The sequence below is a fragment of the Artibeus jamaicensis genome, unplaced genomic scaffold (assembly GCF_021234435.1).
Source record: "Artibeus jamaicensis isolate MK-2021 breed Jamaican fruit bat unplaced genomic scaffold, CSHL_Jam_final scaffold_612, whole genome shotgun sequence".
NCBI lineage: Eukaryota > Metazoa > Chordata > Mammalia > Chiroptera > Phyllostomidae > Artibeus > Artibeus jamaicensis.
In genome coordinates this window covers 14,174,786-14,194,030 of record NW_026522049.1, presented here as the reverse complement: position 1 = coordinate 14,194,030, position 19,245 = coordinate 14,174,786, and the positions used below count along the sequence as shown (strand labels likewise).

Below are 19,245 nucleotides of genomic sequence, written 5' to 3'. Positions count from 1 at the left end.
GTTCATAGGCTGATGCTCAACTCACTGAGCCACACCAGTCAGCACCCAACGTTTTTCTTTAAGTGCTAATTCAATCCCATATGGTCAGATAACACCCTTTGTGTATTGGATCTTCACAGCAGTTTTGGAGGCCTTGTGCCCTGGCCCTCCTGTCTGACTGAATCTCCCCCATCCTCCCCACCCCACTGCTGCCTGTCACTGACTTCTGAACATTCTGAGCCCTCGGCTGCCCCACGCTTTTTATCCTGGCTGTTACCTTTGGTGGGACTCTCTTGTCCATCATTCAGGCACACAACACCTTGTTACCGCACAGGGGCCCGGCCCTGATTGGGGGCCGCCTGGGGCCATTGCTAGTGTGTGGGTTCTTGACTTCATGTAGAAAAGATTTCACAACATGAGTCCCGGTGACTGAGAGAGTCCGTTTATTAAAGCCAGGGACAGTGACACAGGGAGGGGCTTAGCATGGAAGAAGCAACGGGGGAGCCGAGGCTGGGCTGCCTTCACTCACTGGGAAGGCAGAGAAGAGGGGGCCTTGGGGACAGCTTCGGGGGTCAGCCTGGGACGAGCTGCCGCTGTCCACTGCTGCCCTGGTTGCACGTCTGGGCAGGCAGGAATCTTAGGGGTGGTCTCAGGGGAGGGTTCAGCAGAACATCCCATCAGTCCCCAGGTGTCCCCCTTCAGGGCTCTGGTCTCCACTGGTTGGTCAGGGACAGGGCAGGGGGTTGTCAGTCACTGCAGCTGGTCCTGGCTCTGCCCACCTGGTTTTGCTGCTTTTCTGGGCCTGGGGCTGAAACACAACTGAGGCCCAGGTGTCGTCTCCTGGGAGGTGACCTTTGGACTCTGTAAGCTGCTCAGCCAGGGTGTTCCGCGGCCTGCCTCAGTTTCCTTATTCCACTTGCCAAGGAATTTTCCTAGCTCCTCACCTTCCTGCCTCAGCCTCACATCTCTCAGGTCGCTGCTCCGAGTCTCCTTTTCAGAGGCCACGTGGGCCAGCTCCTCATAGCTCCGCCCCTTCCCTGGCGTCTTCTTCCCTCACCGCCTCCACCTCCCAGAGTGCCCGCGTTCACCAGCTGTCTGCTCTCTCTGCCCCCTGACTAGAGCAAAAGGCCCCTAAGGACAGGTCCCCAGGACGGGCATAGTGTCTGCACACAGGAGGTCTTCAATGCATATGGAGCAAATGAGTGAATGGCGTTTGCTGAGCCCTCGGGCTGCCCGCGACTCTGCTCAGCCTGGTCCTGGTCTGCCGACTCCCGGGGCTGTGCTCTGCCAGAGCTTCCCAGACCACTGCGGAGGGCGCGGCGTCCACGTTGTGCAACGCGGAGAAATAATCATGTTTTTAAAAGCTGCTTATTAGGAGCTCTCTCCGTTCATGAAAACCTTGCTTGGTTGTCTGCGCGTCCAGCTGTAATGCGATTCTGGCGCCCTGCGCAGCTGGTGCCCCTCGGAGAGCCCGTCTGGCCCCTTCCGCAGGAAACGCGGTGGGGATGGAATTCCTTAAAGCTGCAGCTTTGTTCTTTGAAAATTTTTAATGAACTGATTGGAGCGACATCGGCATATGAAACTGTGTAGGTTTCAGGTGTACAAGTCTACAATACCTCCTCTGTGTGTTGCACTCTGAGTTCACCATCTCAATCCCATCTCCTTCTGTCACCATTTGTCCCCCCTTCACCCTCTTCTTCCTCCCCCCCCCCCCCCCGCCTCTAGTCATCACCATCCTGTTAGCTGCGTCTACAAGGCTTTTTCTCTGGCTCAATCCCTTCCTCTTTTTCACCCATCTCCCCTAAACCCCTCCCTTCTGACAGCTGTCAGCCTGTTCTCTGTATTTACGAGTCTGTTTCTATTTTGTTTGTTTATTTTGCTCATTAGATTTCACATGTGAGTGAGAGCATATGGTATTTGTCTTTCACTGACTGGCTTATTGCACTTAGTGTAATGCTGTCCATGTCCATGCAGGCTGTTGCAAAGGGTAAGATCTTCCACTTTCTTTCTGCTGCATAGTATTCCACTGTGTCAACATATCACACAGCTTTTTTTTTTATCCACTCATCTACTGATGGGCACTTAGGCTGCTTCCAGATCTTGGCTACTGTAAATAATATGCAGCCTTATTTTTACTTATTTTATTTATTTTTTAAAAAGATTTTACCCATGGCTGGTGTGGCTCAGTGGATTGAGTGCTGGCCTGTGAACCAAAGGGTCGCCAGTTCAGTTCCCAGTCATGGCACATGCCTGGGTTGCAGGCCAGGTCCCCAGTAGGGGGCGCGCGAGAGGCAACCACGCACTCTCCCTCTTTCTCCTTCCCTTCCCCTCCCTCCAAAAATAAATAAATGACCTTGGAAAAATAAAATCAAATCAATAAAAAATTAAAGATCCTTCCATCCATTTACTTCTTATAAAACTTTTTTTGCTGTTTCCGTGTTAGCCCCTAATCTGTATATTAAGATGCAGCAAGAGGAAAGGACTGGAAGTGGTGGTGGCCTCGGGATCCCTGCTGTACTTCCCATAGGGGGACATTTTGGGGACAGCGGAAGGACCTCACAGAGAACAGTTTAGAAATGCGCTGGGAGGGCAGGAGAAGCCCTGACGTGTGTCCCTGCCATGTGCCGAGGTTGACACTAACCCCCCCCCCCCCGGGAATGGGGCGCGTCAGCTACTGAGTCACCGGCCCTGCCAAAGGGCCGCTCACACAGCAGCTGCAGCCTCACCCTTGAGGCCGCACGGACACAGGGCAGTGTCGGGAGTTCAAAATCATTTCTTAACCTGCAGCAAGGGACACGCCGTCAGTGCGCCCTGAGTGTGACGAATGGATCTTCACTGTGTGACTGCTGAACCGACAGCCGCCCGGGTCCCTCTCACACCCACAGGTCTCCGAGGTCGCGGCACCTCTGGTACCGGCGGGGTCCTGCGTAGGCTTCTGTGGGGATTTCAGGTGGTAAGTGGGGAGCAGAACAGGGCGGACCTGCCCCTGCATGGGTGACCCCCGGACCCTGTGTGTGCACAGTGGGCTGTCGCCTCGGTGATCCCGCCCACCCACGACGCCGGTGCTTCACCCTGGGCCCCAGGATGGCTGCTGACCCGGGTTTCTCCACTTTCCAGGGGAGCCGGTACGGAGCTGCTGTCTCAGGGGCACAGGGCCTGGCGTTTTGTGCACACAACTTTCCTTCCTCATCCTGGATGCAGCCTCCTGTTTTTTTAATCCTCACTTGAGGACATGTTTATTTATTTGGAGGGGGGGAGGGAGCGACAGAGAGAGAGAGAGAGAGAAACATTGGTCAGATCCTGGTATGGTAGGTTGAGCACGGGCCTTCAAACCAAAGGGTTGCCGGTTCGATTCCCAGTCAGGTCACATGCCTGGGCTGTGGGCCAGGTCCCCAGTAGGGGGTATGCAAAAAAGGAAGGAAGGAAGGAAGGAAGGAAGGAAGGAAGGAAGGAAGGAAGGAAGGAAGGAAGGAAGGAAGGGAGGGAGGGAGGAAGGAAGGAAGGAAGGAAGGAAGGAAGAAACATCAATCAGTTGCTTTTGGTATGCATCCTGACCGGGGATCAGATCCCCAACCCAGGCATGTACCCTGACTGGGATTTGAACCTGTAACCTTGTGGTGTACAGAGGACACTCCAGCCCACTGAGCCACCCAGTCCGGGCTCCATGCAGCATCTTTGAGCATCCGAATTACTAAGTGGAAGCCTTTCTTCCCTGGGCAGGGCTTTTTTCTCTAGGAGACCAGAGGGTTCTGACCCCTAGGTCCCCTCCCTCTACTCGGCTCCTGCCGCATCGCCAGCTCCACCCAGTAGCCCCATGGTCACTTCTGAGTTCTTTCCCAGGACCGCACCGCCTCCCCAGAGCAGTGCCAGCTGCCCCGGCAAACCCTGCGCTTTGACCAGTAATAAGCACACACCGGGCGGCACTTTCCCCAGCCCTCTTCACAGTTAGGGGTGCTTTGGGGACAGATGTGTTTGCAGTGTCATGTATACAGGGTTTGGCTGAAGGAACGCCCACCTGAGTGTGGTTGCTAGGGTAGTAATGTGGGGGTGATAATTTATAGTTTTAATTTGAACATTTCACCTAAAATCTCAGATGGTGAGCTTGAATCTGATGTGGCTGTGTTAGAGAATTACATGCTTAGGATTTTGTAATAAGAGTTGGTAATAAAAAGGGGCGTTATTTGTGTCCGACCCTGTATTCCTGGAGGTTGGGCTGAGACGTTCTGTGGCCTTTTCTGTAACCCACTGAGTTCATTGGTGCAGCCCCACGAGGGACCCTGACCTGGCCTGCCCTTGACACCTTTTTTGGCCAGGAGGTTGGCCGAACCGGGTAGAGGATGATAGAAGCAGACAAAGACGAGCCTGGCACATGGTAGGTGCGATGCAAGAAACGTGCATTTCTTTCACTGACCTGGACTCTGAGAATTCAAGGCTGATCTGCGCTGGATCCCACAAGGGCGGAGGCAGCAAGGGGGCCATGCACCCCGCTCCCTGCGGCCCCTTGGAGGCTCCGGCTGGAAGCCCTGTTGATACGTGGAAATGGTACAGTCGCACCTCAGCAATGGGGCTGTGTCCCTGCGAGGCCCCTTCTCTGCACCGAGAGTGTTCTGTAGCCCCACTGTGTGCGGGGTTGTGTGTGGCATGCGCTCAGTGTGGCAATGCATCCTCTGCACAGAGGGCCGCGGAGGGTCTCGGGGCCTGTCCGCCCATCCCACCCCTCCCAACAGCAACAGCAGAGTCCACAGAAAGCAGATGCGCAGGAGCCAGAGGGCCCCTCAGAAGGTGCCTTCTCAGGCAGCCCGATGCCCTGTAGAAAGATCTGGAAACGGACACATTCTGTCATCTCTGCTCTTTGCCTCGGGTGGCCTTGGGTGGCCTTGTTTGGGGAAACTCCCTTCTGCTCCGAGTGGCCCTGGACCTGTGTTCCACGGGTGGAAGCTCTGTGTGTCCCTGTGGGGAACCCCGAGGTTTGCTGTAGAGGGACTGGGGTCAGAGGTCACCGGCACGGGAGGGGTGTGCGCGCTGAGAGCACAGGGAGGCAGGGAGAGCGTTTGCAGAGGAGACCGGCCTGCCCCACACTCAGCCTGCCAATGGGCCGTGCCCCTGGCTTGCAGTCTGTACCTTGTTTTCCTTTGCTATTATCTGGAGGAATTATGGGTCCGGGCAAATGGCGAACGCCCGCTAAGCGAATGAATGAACGAACCAACGATGTTGCTTTGGCATTGAGGTGACTTCCTGCTCTCAAACCCCAGGAGTCCGCGCCCAGCAAAATTAAAAGAAGAACTCCGGACACATCTTCGTAGCTAAAAAAGAAACATCTCATAAAACTTGTTTCAGTAATGCATTCCGCAACTGAAGGAAGAATTGCTATTTTTTTCAAAACCGAATGCTGGACATTTTGATGGGAGAAAATCCCCTGCTGAGATTCATCCGCAATTATTTTTTAAGTGGCGGACAGCTGTTTTCTCAGGGTTTTTGGCTGCCTGGAGGCTGGCTGTGTATTGGAAACATCCCTGAAGAGAAAAGATAACACTATCGTTGTCAGATCTCTGCTGTGGTTCACCAAAAGCACCCAAGATGTCACAGGGCTAATTTGCTCTAAGCCTTGTATTTTAAAAACCTGGCTGAGCTACGCAGGTGATAAATTTCAGGTGTGAGTCAGAAGCTGTCTCGCAAATAAGACGCCTGAGGCTCTGAGCTGCTGGGCCCTGGTGGACCGAGGCTACACGAGTCAGTTCATTAGTCCCGTTGCCCCTCCGCCTCCTTCGGAGCTGGTGGGATAAATGACATAAATCCACGTTGCCGGTGATCGTGAAAAGGAGAGCACCAGTTTTGTAAACGCCTGGGGGCCGTCAGACTTGCAGAGGCCGCTGGGTCCACGCAGGGCGCCTCTCTTCCTCTCTGCCCCCCTTTCTAGACTCTGGTCCTCATTGTCTTGGTCTGGGGGGGACCAAGACAGGGCTTTAGGGCCGCTGGGGACTCAGGGATAAACTCCGAGTTTTTCCTGGCCATCTGATGGCGAGACACTGTGTGACAGCCCAGGGAGCAGGGCTTCAGCGTGGTGACAACCAAAGCTCCTAACTCAGCTGCTGCAGCTGCAGGTCCGGGGAAAGCGTGGACCACACAGAGGACCGGCTGGGGACACGGGGCTTGTGCGGGGCGAGGGGACGGGCCAGGTGCCCAAGAAGAACCTTGCAGCCTCCTGCAGGGGGGAAGTTTTAAAAAAAATCTCCACCCGAAGATGTACTTACTGATTTTAGAGAGAACAGAAGGGGGAGAGACATCAATGTGAGAGAGAAACACCGATCAGTACCCAGGACTGGGGATGGAACCCGCGAACTTTTGGTGTACAGGACAATGCTCCAACCAGCTGAGCCACCCAGCCAGGGCAAGTGTGAGCAACACCTTCTTAATGAAATAGTTACAGATCACGGTGGGTAGGCTGGCAGTCTGACTGGTCTCAGGCGGGACTCGTGCCCTCCTCCTACTGAGAACACCTCCTGTGTTTCCCTGTGATCCCGGGGACCTGGCCCCAAGCCCAGCACCACAAAGTCACACACAGGAGCTGATGGATGAGGCCCAGTCACAGCCAGTGAGGGATAATCACACACACCACGTTGTGTTATGGTAGTTAGGCACGGGTCTGCCTCCTCTGCAGATTTATGAGCTACTAAAGGCAAGAATTGGCTTATTTGGTTTATAGTCGCTCCGGGGTTTGTAGGCTTCCAAACGTGTGGCAGTAAATGAGCAAAGAAATCAGAGGTCTTCAAAGATGGGGTCCCCAGTATCGTTTTTAGGGGCAGCAGGAGGAGAAGAGAATGAGGACTTGGAGGGGTGGGGACAGACGCTGAGTTCAGTCCACGAGGAGACCGGGGTTGACTGTTTCCGGGCCCCCTTCTTTGAGGCATGACCTTGCTAGAGTCACCCAATGCGGTGCCTGCAAAAACAATTTGCTGGAGGCTTCTTAGCGAAATATATGGAATAAATGAGTTGTAGCAGAACAAGCAACAGATGTGCAAAGAATGGATTCTTCTTAGCAATGGTCACTTTTTAGAAAAAGATTTTATTTGTTTATCTTTAGAGAGGGAGAGAGAGGGGGAGAGAAACATCAGTGTGTGGTTGCCTCTTGTGCGCCCCCTACTGGGGACCTGGTCTGAAACCCAGGCATGTGCCCTGACCGGGAATCGAACCTGCAACCTTAGTGTATCAGGATGACACTCTAAACAAGTGAGCTATCCTGCCAGGGCCTAATTGAGCTTTTATTTAAATATAAATGGTTCCTTACCAGTTTTGGAATATATATGTGTGTGTGTGTGTATATATATTTAAAGAATTATCATGATATTAAAAAGACAAAAGAGACAGAGAAACAAAGAGGGTGTGGGAGACTGAGCAAGAAGAAAAATTGGATTCAATGTTAATTTCTTCTTTGAAATAAAATGTAAGTCACAAGAGTGCAGAGGCTTTTTGATGTTCTTCCCCATGGGCATCGTGGTAGGGGCTGAAAAATGTCACGAAGGGACTGAGTTTACACGTAGTTTTCTTCACGCGTAAACGATGCTTTAGACGTGATTCCTCCTAAGGTTGTTTTTAGTTTTATAGTTCTGTAGTAATGTTAACATCCAATATGTAAGCTATTGTTATGGTTTTTAGAACTGTCCTACTCTCTAATATGGTCTATGACACAGTTATTAAAGATGATAAGTTACTTAGTCCTGGACAGTGTGGCTCAGTTGGTTGGAACATCATCCTGTAAACTGAAAGTTCACGGGTTTGATCCCCGGGCGGGACACATATGAGAGGCAGCTGATGGATGTTTCTCTCTTACGTCGATTCTCTCTCTCTCTCCCTCCCTTCCCTTCTCTCTAAAATCAATGATCATGGCCTCAGCTGAACATTAAAAAAAAAAAGAAGATAAATTACACGCACAGAAAAATAGATTTTAGGATCACCATTTAAATCTCTTGAAATCTGAAGATCTCAGGAAGTCAGGATCAATTCACCACAAAGTGCAAGTCAGAAAGCGTCGTCCTCTTTGAGCGATGAAGTAACAGGGAAGCAAAGCCTCCGAGGGGTCACTCAGTGCGTGGGGTCGGGGCAGTTTGCTTTCATATCTGAGGAGGAGGGGGACACAGGAGTGAGCTCGCAGGCGGGGACGAGACTGGTAAAAGGCTTAAAATCTCTTTGTTCCCGCAAAGAGCCGAAGGCACCGGGTCAACGGACCCTGGGGAAGAGAACACTGCGGGCCTTGGGGACTGTGGGCAAATGGCACTTCCTCGGCGCTGCGGGGACTAAATAGAAATGAGGAGCTGTGAGGACAGGTGGCATTTGACAAACTGAGAAGGGGACATTTGTCAGACCCCATGATGGGATGCTTTGTGAGGCGGCTCTTTCTTCTCCTGGCCCTTGGTTTCACTTTAAAAATTTTTAAAAATTGACTGGGGTCACATTGGTTGATAAAGTCACGCAGGTTTCAAGTATATAACTCTTCATACGTGATCTGTATACTGCATTGCGTGCCCACCATCCAGAATCACACCTTCTGTCTCCATCTGTTTGACCCCCTTTACCCTTTACCGTTCTGCCCCGTAATCCTGGAAATGTCCAGTTTGAGACCAGAGCATTGGTAGAGGGTGGTGACATGTTAGGTGGCCACAGCGGAGTGACATTTAGGAAAGGAGACGCTTGCATCAGGAGACAGAGAAAGTCCTTTTACACAAGGTCACAGTGATTCTGAATTAGATCAGAGCGCGAGTGGTTCCCCCTCGTACTTTTGTACCAAGACAAAAAACACGGGCCCTGACCTTTTCATCTTTTTTTTTCTTTGTACCTAAGCAGCTAAAAGAGGCTTTGGCTCCTGCTTTGTCCCTAACTTTTGGTCCTGCGACCTTATTTCTGCCCGTTCCTCTTTAAAGTGTACCCCGCAGGACACTGCTCACCTGAAGTCACCCCGGGACGGAGGAGAGAGCGGGCCGGGGCAGATCCGTTCGGAAACACCGCGTGGCCCGGCCAACCCCTGGGGAACCACAGGGCACGTCAAATATTAGGGACCGAGGGTCCTGCAGTTAATTTCCAGAGTAACCTGTGTTGTTCTGCAGCCAGGCTTTCTCAAATGCGTTTGACCTTGTTTGACCTTGGAAGTTCATTTTGAAGGACCCTGAGAGCCGTACAAAGGACTCCATGTTGGGAAAGAAGGTGGCCTGTGTGTAACCCACCCCACTGTTTCTGGAAGTGCTGACCCTGACTCACATGTAGCGTGTAGATAAACTGCATTTCTTTAGATCGTATTTATTTATCTTTAGAGGAGATGCCTTTCGTGCGTCCCCTGCTGGGAACTGGCCTGCAACCCAGGCATGTGCCCTGACTGGGAATTGAACCGTGAGTCTTTGGTTCACAGGCCCGTGCTCAATCCACTGAGCTACACCAGCCAGGGTGATAAACTGCGTGTTTGCGTAAGAATCCGACTCTCAGGCATTCGACTTCTGGGAGATTTGCTGACCTTCAGCCAGACTGCCAGTTGATGACCAGTTTTGATGTCTATCGGAATGGACTGCACTTGTCTGCACTTGGAGAACTTTGCACCCCCTCCCTTAATCCCTTTGTTCTGCTTTCCCTCCTTCCCTCCCAGAAGCCCCTGTGTGCACTGAGGGGTGGAGATGGGCTTTGGGACCCGAGTTCCCTGTCTTCTCAGGCTGCTGGACAAACCAGTGTTCCTTACACCAGTGCCTTCCTCTCAAGTACTGGCTGTCAAAGTAGCAGGCAGCTGGGCCTGGGCTCAGTGTCATTTACAGGTCTGTTCCCTCCCCCTGCAGCACCCTGGTGAGGGACAGAGCCCCACTGCTGAAGGAGAATGCTTAGGGGCTGTCAGTGGCTGGGGGTGGGGGTGGCGGGGGAACAGAGTCAGCCGCTGGGCGCAGCCCGGGTCCTGACAGCAGAGCCCACAGTCCCCCTTCTCCCCAGGTGTTCAGGGGTCAGATGGCCTGGCTGCTTTGATAGGACACTTTCTTGAAACTACTGGGGGTGTGGCCAGGCACATCAAAGGGAACCCCTTTAAGATAAAGGCTGTGACTCTGGCCGGCTGGCTTGCTTGGTTGGAGCATCGTCTGTGCCGCTAAAGGCTGCAGGTTCAATTCCAGATCCGGGCCCATAATACCAAGGTTGCAGGCTTGATCCTCAGTCTGGCAGTCTGTTTCTCTTTCTCTCTCCCCCTCTCTTTCTCTCTAAATTAATAAACCTCGGATGAGGATTAAAAAAAGAATAGGACTGTGCTTTCAGCTACATTTCCCCCAATTCTAACGTAATGCTTTCTTTTGCGGACGACGTTAAGAAACCCCCAGAGCGTTAGCACCTACCACACGTTAGCATCTTCCCTCCCGTGACGTGGCCACGCTGCTCTCTAACAATGTACAGGCTGCTGTAAAAATTCACTGAAAGACGCGTGTGCAGCTCATAGAGCAAAGCTTGGGGTGTAATAATCGTGAAGTAAAGTTCCCGCAGCTTATCCCTCTTCTCCTGCAAGGAGCCCAATGTACAGCTTTATGCTGATAGAGAAACTCCCAAATCCCGTTTCTCGCACGGAGTCTAGTCTCGAGACTGGTCTTTCCCAGGTGGCAGGAGTGTCCCCTCAGGACTCGTCCTGGCTTCCCACTGCCCCGGATGCTCTCGACCACACGGGAGGCTGTCGTAAGAGCCCAGGGAAAGTTCTAGCAGGTTCTCTCCCTTCCTGCCACACCATGACTTCTGATGACACCACATTTTTTCCCTCTCTATGATACATAACTTTTTAATATTTTATTCTTTTAAAGATTTTATTTATCTTTAGAAGGAAAGGGAAGGAGTGAAGGAAAGAAATATCAATGTATGGTTGCCTCTCATATGTCACCTGCTGGGAACTAGCCTGCAACCCAGACATGTGCCCTGACTGGGAAACGAACCGTGATCCTTTGGTTCGCAGGCCCGCGCTCAATCCACTGAGCTACACCAGTCAGGGCTCACCTGTCCTTTCTATGGGGTTCTCCTGGTGCAGATGTGTTACCTGGAACACAGAGAGTTCATACTGTCCGGTGAGATGTGTTCTGAGCAGCGCTGTAACCTGAACGACAAGCTACTGGGTTTTAGAGCTCGGTAGACTCGACCGGTTTCAGATGCAGCAAAAGACCGATGGTGAGAGGCAAAGCCGACGGCAGAAACCGTGTGTTCCCAGTGCCCCTGTAACCGCAGTAGGTCTGAATTAAAAAAAAAAAAAACACAAAAAAGAGAGATCTGAATTCCTAAAATGGGGTCAGCTTAATAAGGATTAATTGTGCTTAAAGTTTGACTCACCTGTGATATTCTACATCAAAAGGCCACTGTTTATTTATCTATTTATTTTAAAATTATTTTCTTTTTCTTTTTCTTTTTCTTTAAAAAGACTTTATTTTTAGAGGGGAAGGGAGGGAGAAACATCAATGTGTGGTTGCCTCTCGCACGCCCCCTACTGGGGATCCGGCCTGTAACCCAGGCATAAACATGTTTCTGCCTGGGTTGCGGACGGGATCTGGGACTGACTGAGACTGTAACCGTCGACCCTTTGGTTTGCAGGCCAGTGCTCAATCCACTTTACCACACCAGCCAGGGAAAGTGATTTTATTTTTTAACCACAGTTGACATACAATATTATGTTAGCTTCAGGTGTACAAGGTAGTGATTAGACATTTATGTAACTTATGAAGTGGTCACCCCAGTAAATGTAGTGCCCCTGACGCCGTACAGTTATGACAATCAATATTACTGACTGTATTCCTTGTGCTGTACGTTCCTGCGACTATGTTTATAACCAGCCATTGGTACTTCTGTCACTTCTTCCTTTTTACCCATAACCCCCCTCTCACCTGGCAACCCCTGGAAAGGCCACTTCTTTAAAACCCATTTTCCAGACTGAGATATGAGTGACGTATCACACCATGTTAATTTCACATACACAACATAATGGTTTGTCATTTGTATACATTGCAAAACGATAACACAACATGTCTACCGGTCTACATCGCCCCCACTGTTACAAAATGTTTTTCTTGTGAGAACTCCAAATGTATTCTCTAAGCAACTTTCAAATCTACAACACAGTACTAGCAGCTATAATTATTAGGTTCTACGTTACATCCCACGATTTACTTACTTCATAGCTAGAGGTTAGTACCTTTCCACACCCTTCGCGTTGCTGCCCACCCAACCCCCTGCCTCTGGTAACGGCAATCTGTCCTCTGCATCTATGAGGGTTTTTAGATTCTACACAGAAGTGAGATCATCTAGTATTTCTCCCTCTCTGTTGGACTGATTTCACTTAGCACAATATCTTCTAGGTCCTCAATGTTTTTGCAAATAGCAGAATTTTACTTTTTATGGCTGAATACTATTCCATGGTCTATTTTGTACCACACGCTCTTTCTCTGTGCATCCGTCGGTGGGCACCTGGGTGGCCCCCACATCTTGGCTACTGTACATGATTCTGCAGTGAATGTGGGGGCACATGCATCTGTGTGAGTTACTGTTTTCATTTACTTTGGAAAAACTCCCAGAAGTAGAATTGCTGGATCCTATGTTGGTCCTATTTTTAATTTTTTGAGAAACCTCCATACTGATTTCCATAATATTTGTACCAATGTGCATTCCCACCAACAGTGCCCAAGGGTCCCTGTTCTCCACATCCTCACCAGTGCCTGTTATCTCCTGCCTTCTTGGCAACAGCCATTGCAGCAGGTGTGAGGCGGTATCTCACTGTGGTTTTTATCTGCATCTCCCTGATGATCAGTGATGCTGAGCATCTTTTTACGTGTCCGTTGGCCATCAGTCTGTCTTCACAGGGAAAATATTCAGATGATCTGCCCAATTTTTTCATCAGCTTGTTTTATGAGTTCTTTGTATATTTTGGATATGAACTTGTCACATATATGATTCACAAATATTATTTTCCATTTACAAGGTTGCCTTTTCATTTTGATGATGGCTGCTTTTTTTTTTTTTGCCTTGCAGAAGCCTTTTAGTGTGATATGGTCCTACTTGTTTATTTTTGCTTTTGTTGTCAAATCCAGAAAGTCATCATCGAGACTGATGTCAGGGAGCTCATTGCCTGTATGTTTTCTTCTGGGAGTTTTATGGGTTGAGGTGTTACATTCAACTAGGTGATCCACTTGAAGTTATTTTTTGTGTGTGATGTAAGCCACAGGGTACAATCTCATTCTTCTGCATGTGGCTGTCCAGGTTCCCCAACATCCTTCATCAAAGACACTGTCCGTTTCTTATTGTGCATTCCTGGCTCCTTCATCATGCACTATTGACTACACATCAGTGAGTTTATTTCTTGGCTCTTTACTCTCTTTCATCATTCAGTGTGTCTATTTTCATGCCGATGCCACACTGCTTTGATTACTTTAACTTTGTAAAATGTTTTGATCAGAAAGTGTGATTTGTCCAGTTGGGTCTCCATTCTAAAAGTTGCTCAGGTTATTTAGGGTCATTTGTGGATCCACACAGATTTTAGAGATTGTTTGTTCTATTTCTGTGAAAAAATGCCATTGGCATTTTCATAGGGATTACATGAAATCTGAAGGTTGCTTTTGAGTATTGTGGATGTTTTCACCATATTATTTTCTCATCCATGAGCATAGAATATCTTTTCATTTATTTGTTTCTTTTAAATTTTTTTCATCAATGTCTTACAGTTTTCAGTGTGCAAGTCTCTCACCTCCTTAGTCAAATTTATTCCGAAGTATTTATTCTTTTTGATGCACTGTATATGGATTGGTTTTTTATCCTCACTGAGAACATGCTTATTGATTTTAGAGAGAGGGAAAGGGAGGGAGAGAGGGAGAGAAACACTGATGTGAGAGAGAAGCATCCATCAGTTGCCTCTTGTGTGCACCCCAACCGGGGATTGAACCCTCTTCAACCCAGGCACGTGGCCTCCCCCAGAATCAAAACAGCGACTTTTTAGTTTACAGGACAACACGCCAACCAACTCAGCCACACCGGCCAGGGCGGGATTGGTTTCTTAATTTCTCTTTCTGTTTGTTATTAGTGTATAGAAATGCAACTGACTTTTGTATACTGACTTTGTATCTTTTAAGTTTAGTGAATTTATTTTATCAGTTCTAACAGTTACTTTTGGTGGAATCTTTTCTACATCTAATATCATGTCACCCTCCAATAGTGACAGTTTTACCTCTTCCTCTCCAATTTAGATGCCTTTGATTTCTTTTTCTTGTCTGATTGCTGTGGCTAGGACTTCCAGTACCATGTTAGATAAAAGTGGTGTGTGCATCCTTGTCTTGCTTCTGATCTTAGAAAACAAGCTTCCTGTGTTTTAAAACTGAGTGTGGTATAAGTTGGGATATTGTCATAGATGCCCTTTATTATGCTTCCTCTATCTCCACTTTGTTGAAAGTTTTTTTTGTTGTTTTTTTAACCATGAATTACCAGTAATGTTGAGTTTTATCAAATACCTCTTTGGAACAAAAAACGTGGCCTTTTCAGCAACTTCCCTCAGTAACAATATAGCATCAAACACTGGCTTCAAAGCACAGGTCCCAGATGTCCCAGGAGGAATCTGTTTGGATCTGTCCGTCGGGATGGGAATTTGTAGGAACACAAGAGCATTGTGGGATGCACAGGGTGAGGGAGGCTTTCATGTTCTCATGACATCTTTCATGTTAGTGCATGCCTGTCTGTACACCTTACACCTCACCGAGTCCAGAAGGAAATCCTGTTCTTCCACCCTGGCTTCCTCAGACGAGCTTATTCCCAGCCCCAGTGCTCCAGCTCCCCCAGCTGGAAGGGTGAGGGAACTCGGGGCTCTGCGGGAGTCTGACCTTCCCGGGAAACCAGCTTTCTTGGAAGGACCATTGGAAGCTGACACAATCACAGGACACATCCCAGAATTTAAGTAACGGTCCCAGTAGCACACATGGCAGTGTGCCATCCTCAAGGCGAACTCTCTCATGCTGGAACAGACTGAGGCTCTGCAAAGCCAATTAGAAATTTGCAAAAATGCTAAGCCGGTCCCCAATAAAATGGCACTCAGCGGGGAATGTCAGGTGAGGTGGGCGTCCATGTCATCGAAGCTAAAACCACAGTTTTGATTTCTGACGATCAGAGTCCTTGGCCTTGTGGGGGGAGAAGGCTCCCAGGGCCTTAAGCTTTTGCAGCAACAATGTAACACTCAGATTCGGTCTCATCATCGGCTGGCAGGCCCCACAATCCCCTCTGCTCTGTGTTTCAGGTTGGGCTTCCCGGTGATGGTCGTCTCCTGCGCGGTGGGCATGTGCTACCTGCTGCTGGTGCACGTGGTGATGGGATGGAACTGACAGACCCACAGCTCTGGAAGACGGAGGGAAGCTGGCTCCGACAGCCGCACCAGGAGAACACCCTCCACGGCCACTCATGGGGGGGACAAGGTGCTTACCTGGGGCGCTCTGGGCTGCAGACCTTTGGCATCCGCACTCTTATTCAGTGGACTGCTGGCCAGTCGTGGCAAATGTAAGATAACTTACCCAAGGCTCCCCGACAGGAAGTATGTATATTTCATGATGCTTCTTGTCAGGCTACGAAAAGATGCGAATGCTGTAACCCCGCCCACATGGCTTGTGTTGTTCTTCTGGCATTTCTCCTGAGCTAGCTATAGTTTTGCTTCATGTAATCACTTTTCATATTAAAATAATCAGTGTTCAAGTTGTGCACCCTCTGCAGACAGACATTCTCTGCCTGGGACAGGCGTAGAGTTTGTGAGGGAACGTTTTATGTATAAAGAAAATAATAAAGTCTCCCTTGGCAAAAGGCCTTAGAGTTTGTTAGCCTCTTCATTTGTTTTAGTAGTTTACAGTGTGTAAAATTGTATTTTATGCATCTATTTTTCTCTGGAGTTTTAAAAAAGACTTTGTTCATTTATTTCTAGAGAGAGGAAGGGAGGGAGAAAGAGAGGGAGAGAAACACTGATGTGTGATAAATATATGAATAGGTTGTCTCTCACGTGTGCCCCCTACTGGGGACCTGGCCCACAACCCATGCAAGTGCCCTGACTGGAAATCAAACCCGCAACCTTTCAGTTTACAGAACGGTTCCCAATCCAGTGAGCCATACCAGCCAGGCCTTTTCTTGAGAGTTTTTAAGTCCTTGATTACAAGTCTAGAAATTTGACTTAAAGAAAGTCACCAATACTTAAAAAATACTTTACATGGTTCACAGCCTAGAGTAATAATCTTCAGTTTTAATGGCGGTGCCGGCGATGTCTGTCCGGCACTCAGCTCTGGGCAGCCCGAAGTCTCTAGTAAACATTTATCTAAAACATAAAAAAATTATTGATTGATTTTAGAAAGAGAGAGAGAGACATCAATTTGTTGTCTCATTTATTTTTTTTTAACCTTCACCCGAAGAAATATTTTGAATTGCTTTTAGAAGACACGATAAGAGAGAGAAAGAGAGAGGGGGAGAGACATCAGTGTGAGAGAGAAGCATCGATTGCTTGCCTCTCATAGGCGCCCTGGCCAGAGATCAAACCCCAAACCTAGGTATGTGTCCTGACTGGGGATTGAACTTGCAACCTTGGCATGTTGGAATGCTGCTCTAACCAACGGGACTACGGGGCCAGAACTTTTAAAAAATGTTATTGTTTGGCAAACATTTTATTAAATGCTGTTGTTTTGGGCCCTGGCTCAGTCGCTCAGTTGGTCAGAGCATTGTCCCGACATATATACCAAGGTTGTGAGTTCAATCCCCAGTCAGAGCTCATTCAAGAATTAGCCAATGAATGTGTCAACAAGTGGGATGACAAATCCATGTTTCTCTCTCTCTCTCTAATCAATTAAAAGATGCTGCCGTTTGCGGAGCATTCGAGGTGCGGCAGGAACCAGCGAGGGCAGGAGGGCGCACGGAGTGTCCGCTAAGGCCTCCTGCCTCTGCCTGGACGCTGGGCCTCTCCCTCGGTTTCCAGTCAACATGCAAGGTCCCCAGAGATGTACACATGTCCTGGGAACTCCGCTGGAAGTGGTGGCTGTAAAAAAGCATCGGATTTCAAAAGGGTTAAGAACCCCAGGGCACCACGAACTGGAAAGTGGGAGACCTCTTCTCGTCCCAGTTCTGTCTCCCGCACCCTCAGGGAGGGCGTGCTCTTTCTAGTTTAGAATCGGGATTTGTCCAATGGCCACCTCTTTCCTTCCTGAAAGGTGAAGGGGACAGGGAGAGGGACAGGGGAGTGGTCTCCCAGCTCAGGAAGTCAGCCAGGAAGCTTTTTGTCTGGGAAGAAGCAACTCTGTAAGAATTCTTTCCCAGCCCGCCCGCTGTGCAGCAGGTCCTTCCCAGGTGCGCCTTGTGGATCTTGGATTCATGATTCCCACTCCAAAAAGGCAAACCCAGCTCTGGCCGGGTGGCTCAGCTGGTTGGAGCATCATCCCATACACCAAAAGGCTGTGGGTTCGATTCCCGGTTGGGGCAGGCACAGAGGGCAACCTGTTGATGTTTCTCTCTCTCTAAGGTCAATCAAAGACACGTGCTTGGTGATGGGTAAAAAACAAAAGGCGAATCCACCTGAATGGTCCAGCACGCCTGTCTCTGATTTTTCCTGATGCTGGTGGTGGACATTAAAAAAAAGTAAATAAAAACCTCTAATTTTGTGTAACATACATTCAATCCCACCTAAAGAATCAACATTTACCTCCAGCTACCGCCTCATTTCTAAAACTTTTAGTGTTCTTCTCTGCTTTTTCCACATTCTCTTCTCCAATATACTGTCTTTTTATTACTCTAAGTCATTCGGGCGCACACACACAAAAGCACTACCCGGCCACCTGAAAAAAAGACGAACTATAACGCAAGACTCATACCGACCGGTCTTGGGAAAAATACAGATCTTCCTCAAGAGCCCTCCCACCCTCCTCCACCAGAGGCAACTGCAAACACAGTCCTGATGTTTTTGTTCTTCTTTGTACATAAAAACTCCCATGTCATTGCTCCCCAGCAGAGATCCTGCGTCCTGGCGTCCTGGGCCCCGGGTCCGGTTGCCTTACTTGTGCGGGTGCATGAGCTGTACCGGGGGCCTCCGAGGGGCGTATGCTGAATCTATCATTTTTTTCTTTTGTAAATCCTCACCCACCCGAGGATACGTTTATTTTAAAGAGAGAAAGGGGAAGAGGAAGAGAGAGACAGACATCGATGTGAGAGAGAAACACTGATTGGTTGCCTCCAGGTTACGCCCCAAGTGGGGATCGAACCCACAATCCAGGCGGCATGTGCTCTGGGCAGGGATCGAACCCGCAACCTTTTGGTGCGCAGGACGGCGCTCTAACCCACTGAGTCACCCTGCCAGGGCTGAATCTGGCCTTTGTGCCGATTTTCTAGGCACCTGCCCTGATGGCGTCTGTCCTCAAGTGGAGGGGACAGCGATTTAAATCAGTTTGTCGACCTGCAGCGGTGAGTTCGGGGAGAAAACGCGGATGGCAGTTTCGCGGGGGGCTCGTCGGGCGGGTCTGGGCCGCCCCGGCCGGACGCGAGTGGAGGGACCGGAGAAGAACGCGGCCCGGCGGGCGGGCTGCAGCGCGGGGGCTGCGGGACAGGAGCCGGTCCGACCGGTCAGTTTCGGCGTCTCAGGTGCTTTTGTTCGTTGGGGAAGCAGCTCGGTGAGTGAGGGTCCCATCCGCGGTCGCGTGGAGGACAGAAGTTGGGAAGGTGAGGCGGCACCGTCCCTGCCGCGGGAGGAGACACAGGCCCGGCGACCCGCGTCTCAGGGGCGCGCGCACCGGGGCGGCCCCGCGACACGGAGCCTCCGAGCCGGTTTCCGGGGCGCAGAGCGCTCTCCTCGGCCGTCAGCTCCGCTCGGCCGCTCGGGGAAGGAGGGCGAGTTCCCCCGAGACGGAGGACCGAGACGGAGGACCGAGCCCCGAGGCCTCGTTTGGCCCCGACAGCCACAGCGACAGCCACAGCGACAGTCACAGCGACAGTCACAGCGACAGCCACAGCGGGGCGACCTCGGGACCCACGTGCATCTCCAACCAGCAGAACTGGCGCCAGACGGTGACCGACTGCAGACGCGATGGAATCGTCAGCTGCGCCGGGAGCGGGAAGCTCCGGCCACCAGAGGTCGCTGCGCGCGGAGCCTCCGCCTGCCGTGTGGTCACCGCGGTCGGAGTCTCCACGGAGAACCGCACGCGCACGGCAGGCGCGGAACCGTCCTCACTGCCCGGCCGGTGGGTCCCTCCGCGCGGCCCCGCACGCGCCCCCGCGCCCGCTGCGGGCGCAGAC

The 19,245-nt window shown here is 50.4% G+C and overlaps 1 protein-coding gene across 2 annotated transcripts in view; it reads left to right on the top strand.

The window, feature by feature from the left end:
* Nucleotides 1–15,798, top strand: part of OCA2 (OCA2 melanosomal transmembrane protein) — a 156,465-nt gene extending 140,667 nt beyond the window's left edge. For both annotated transcript variants that reach the window (XM_037132735.2, XM_053658817.1), the window contains exon 24: nucleotides 15,236–15,798. In XM_037132735.2, coding sequence (XP_036988630.2) covers nucleotides 15,236–15,320 — 85 coding nt within the window. In that variant the 3' untranslated portion in view covers nucleotides 15,321–15,798. The remainder of the gene's footprint in view (nucleotides 1–15,235) is intronic.
* Nucleotides 15,799–19,245: the final 3,447 nt, after the last annotated feature.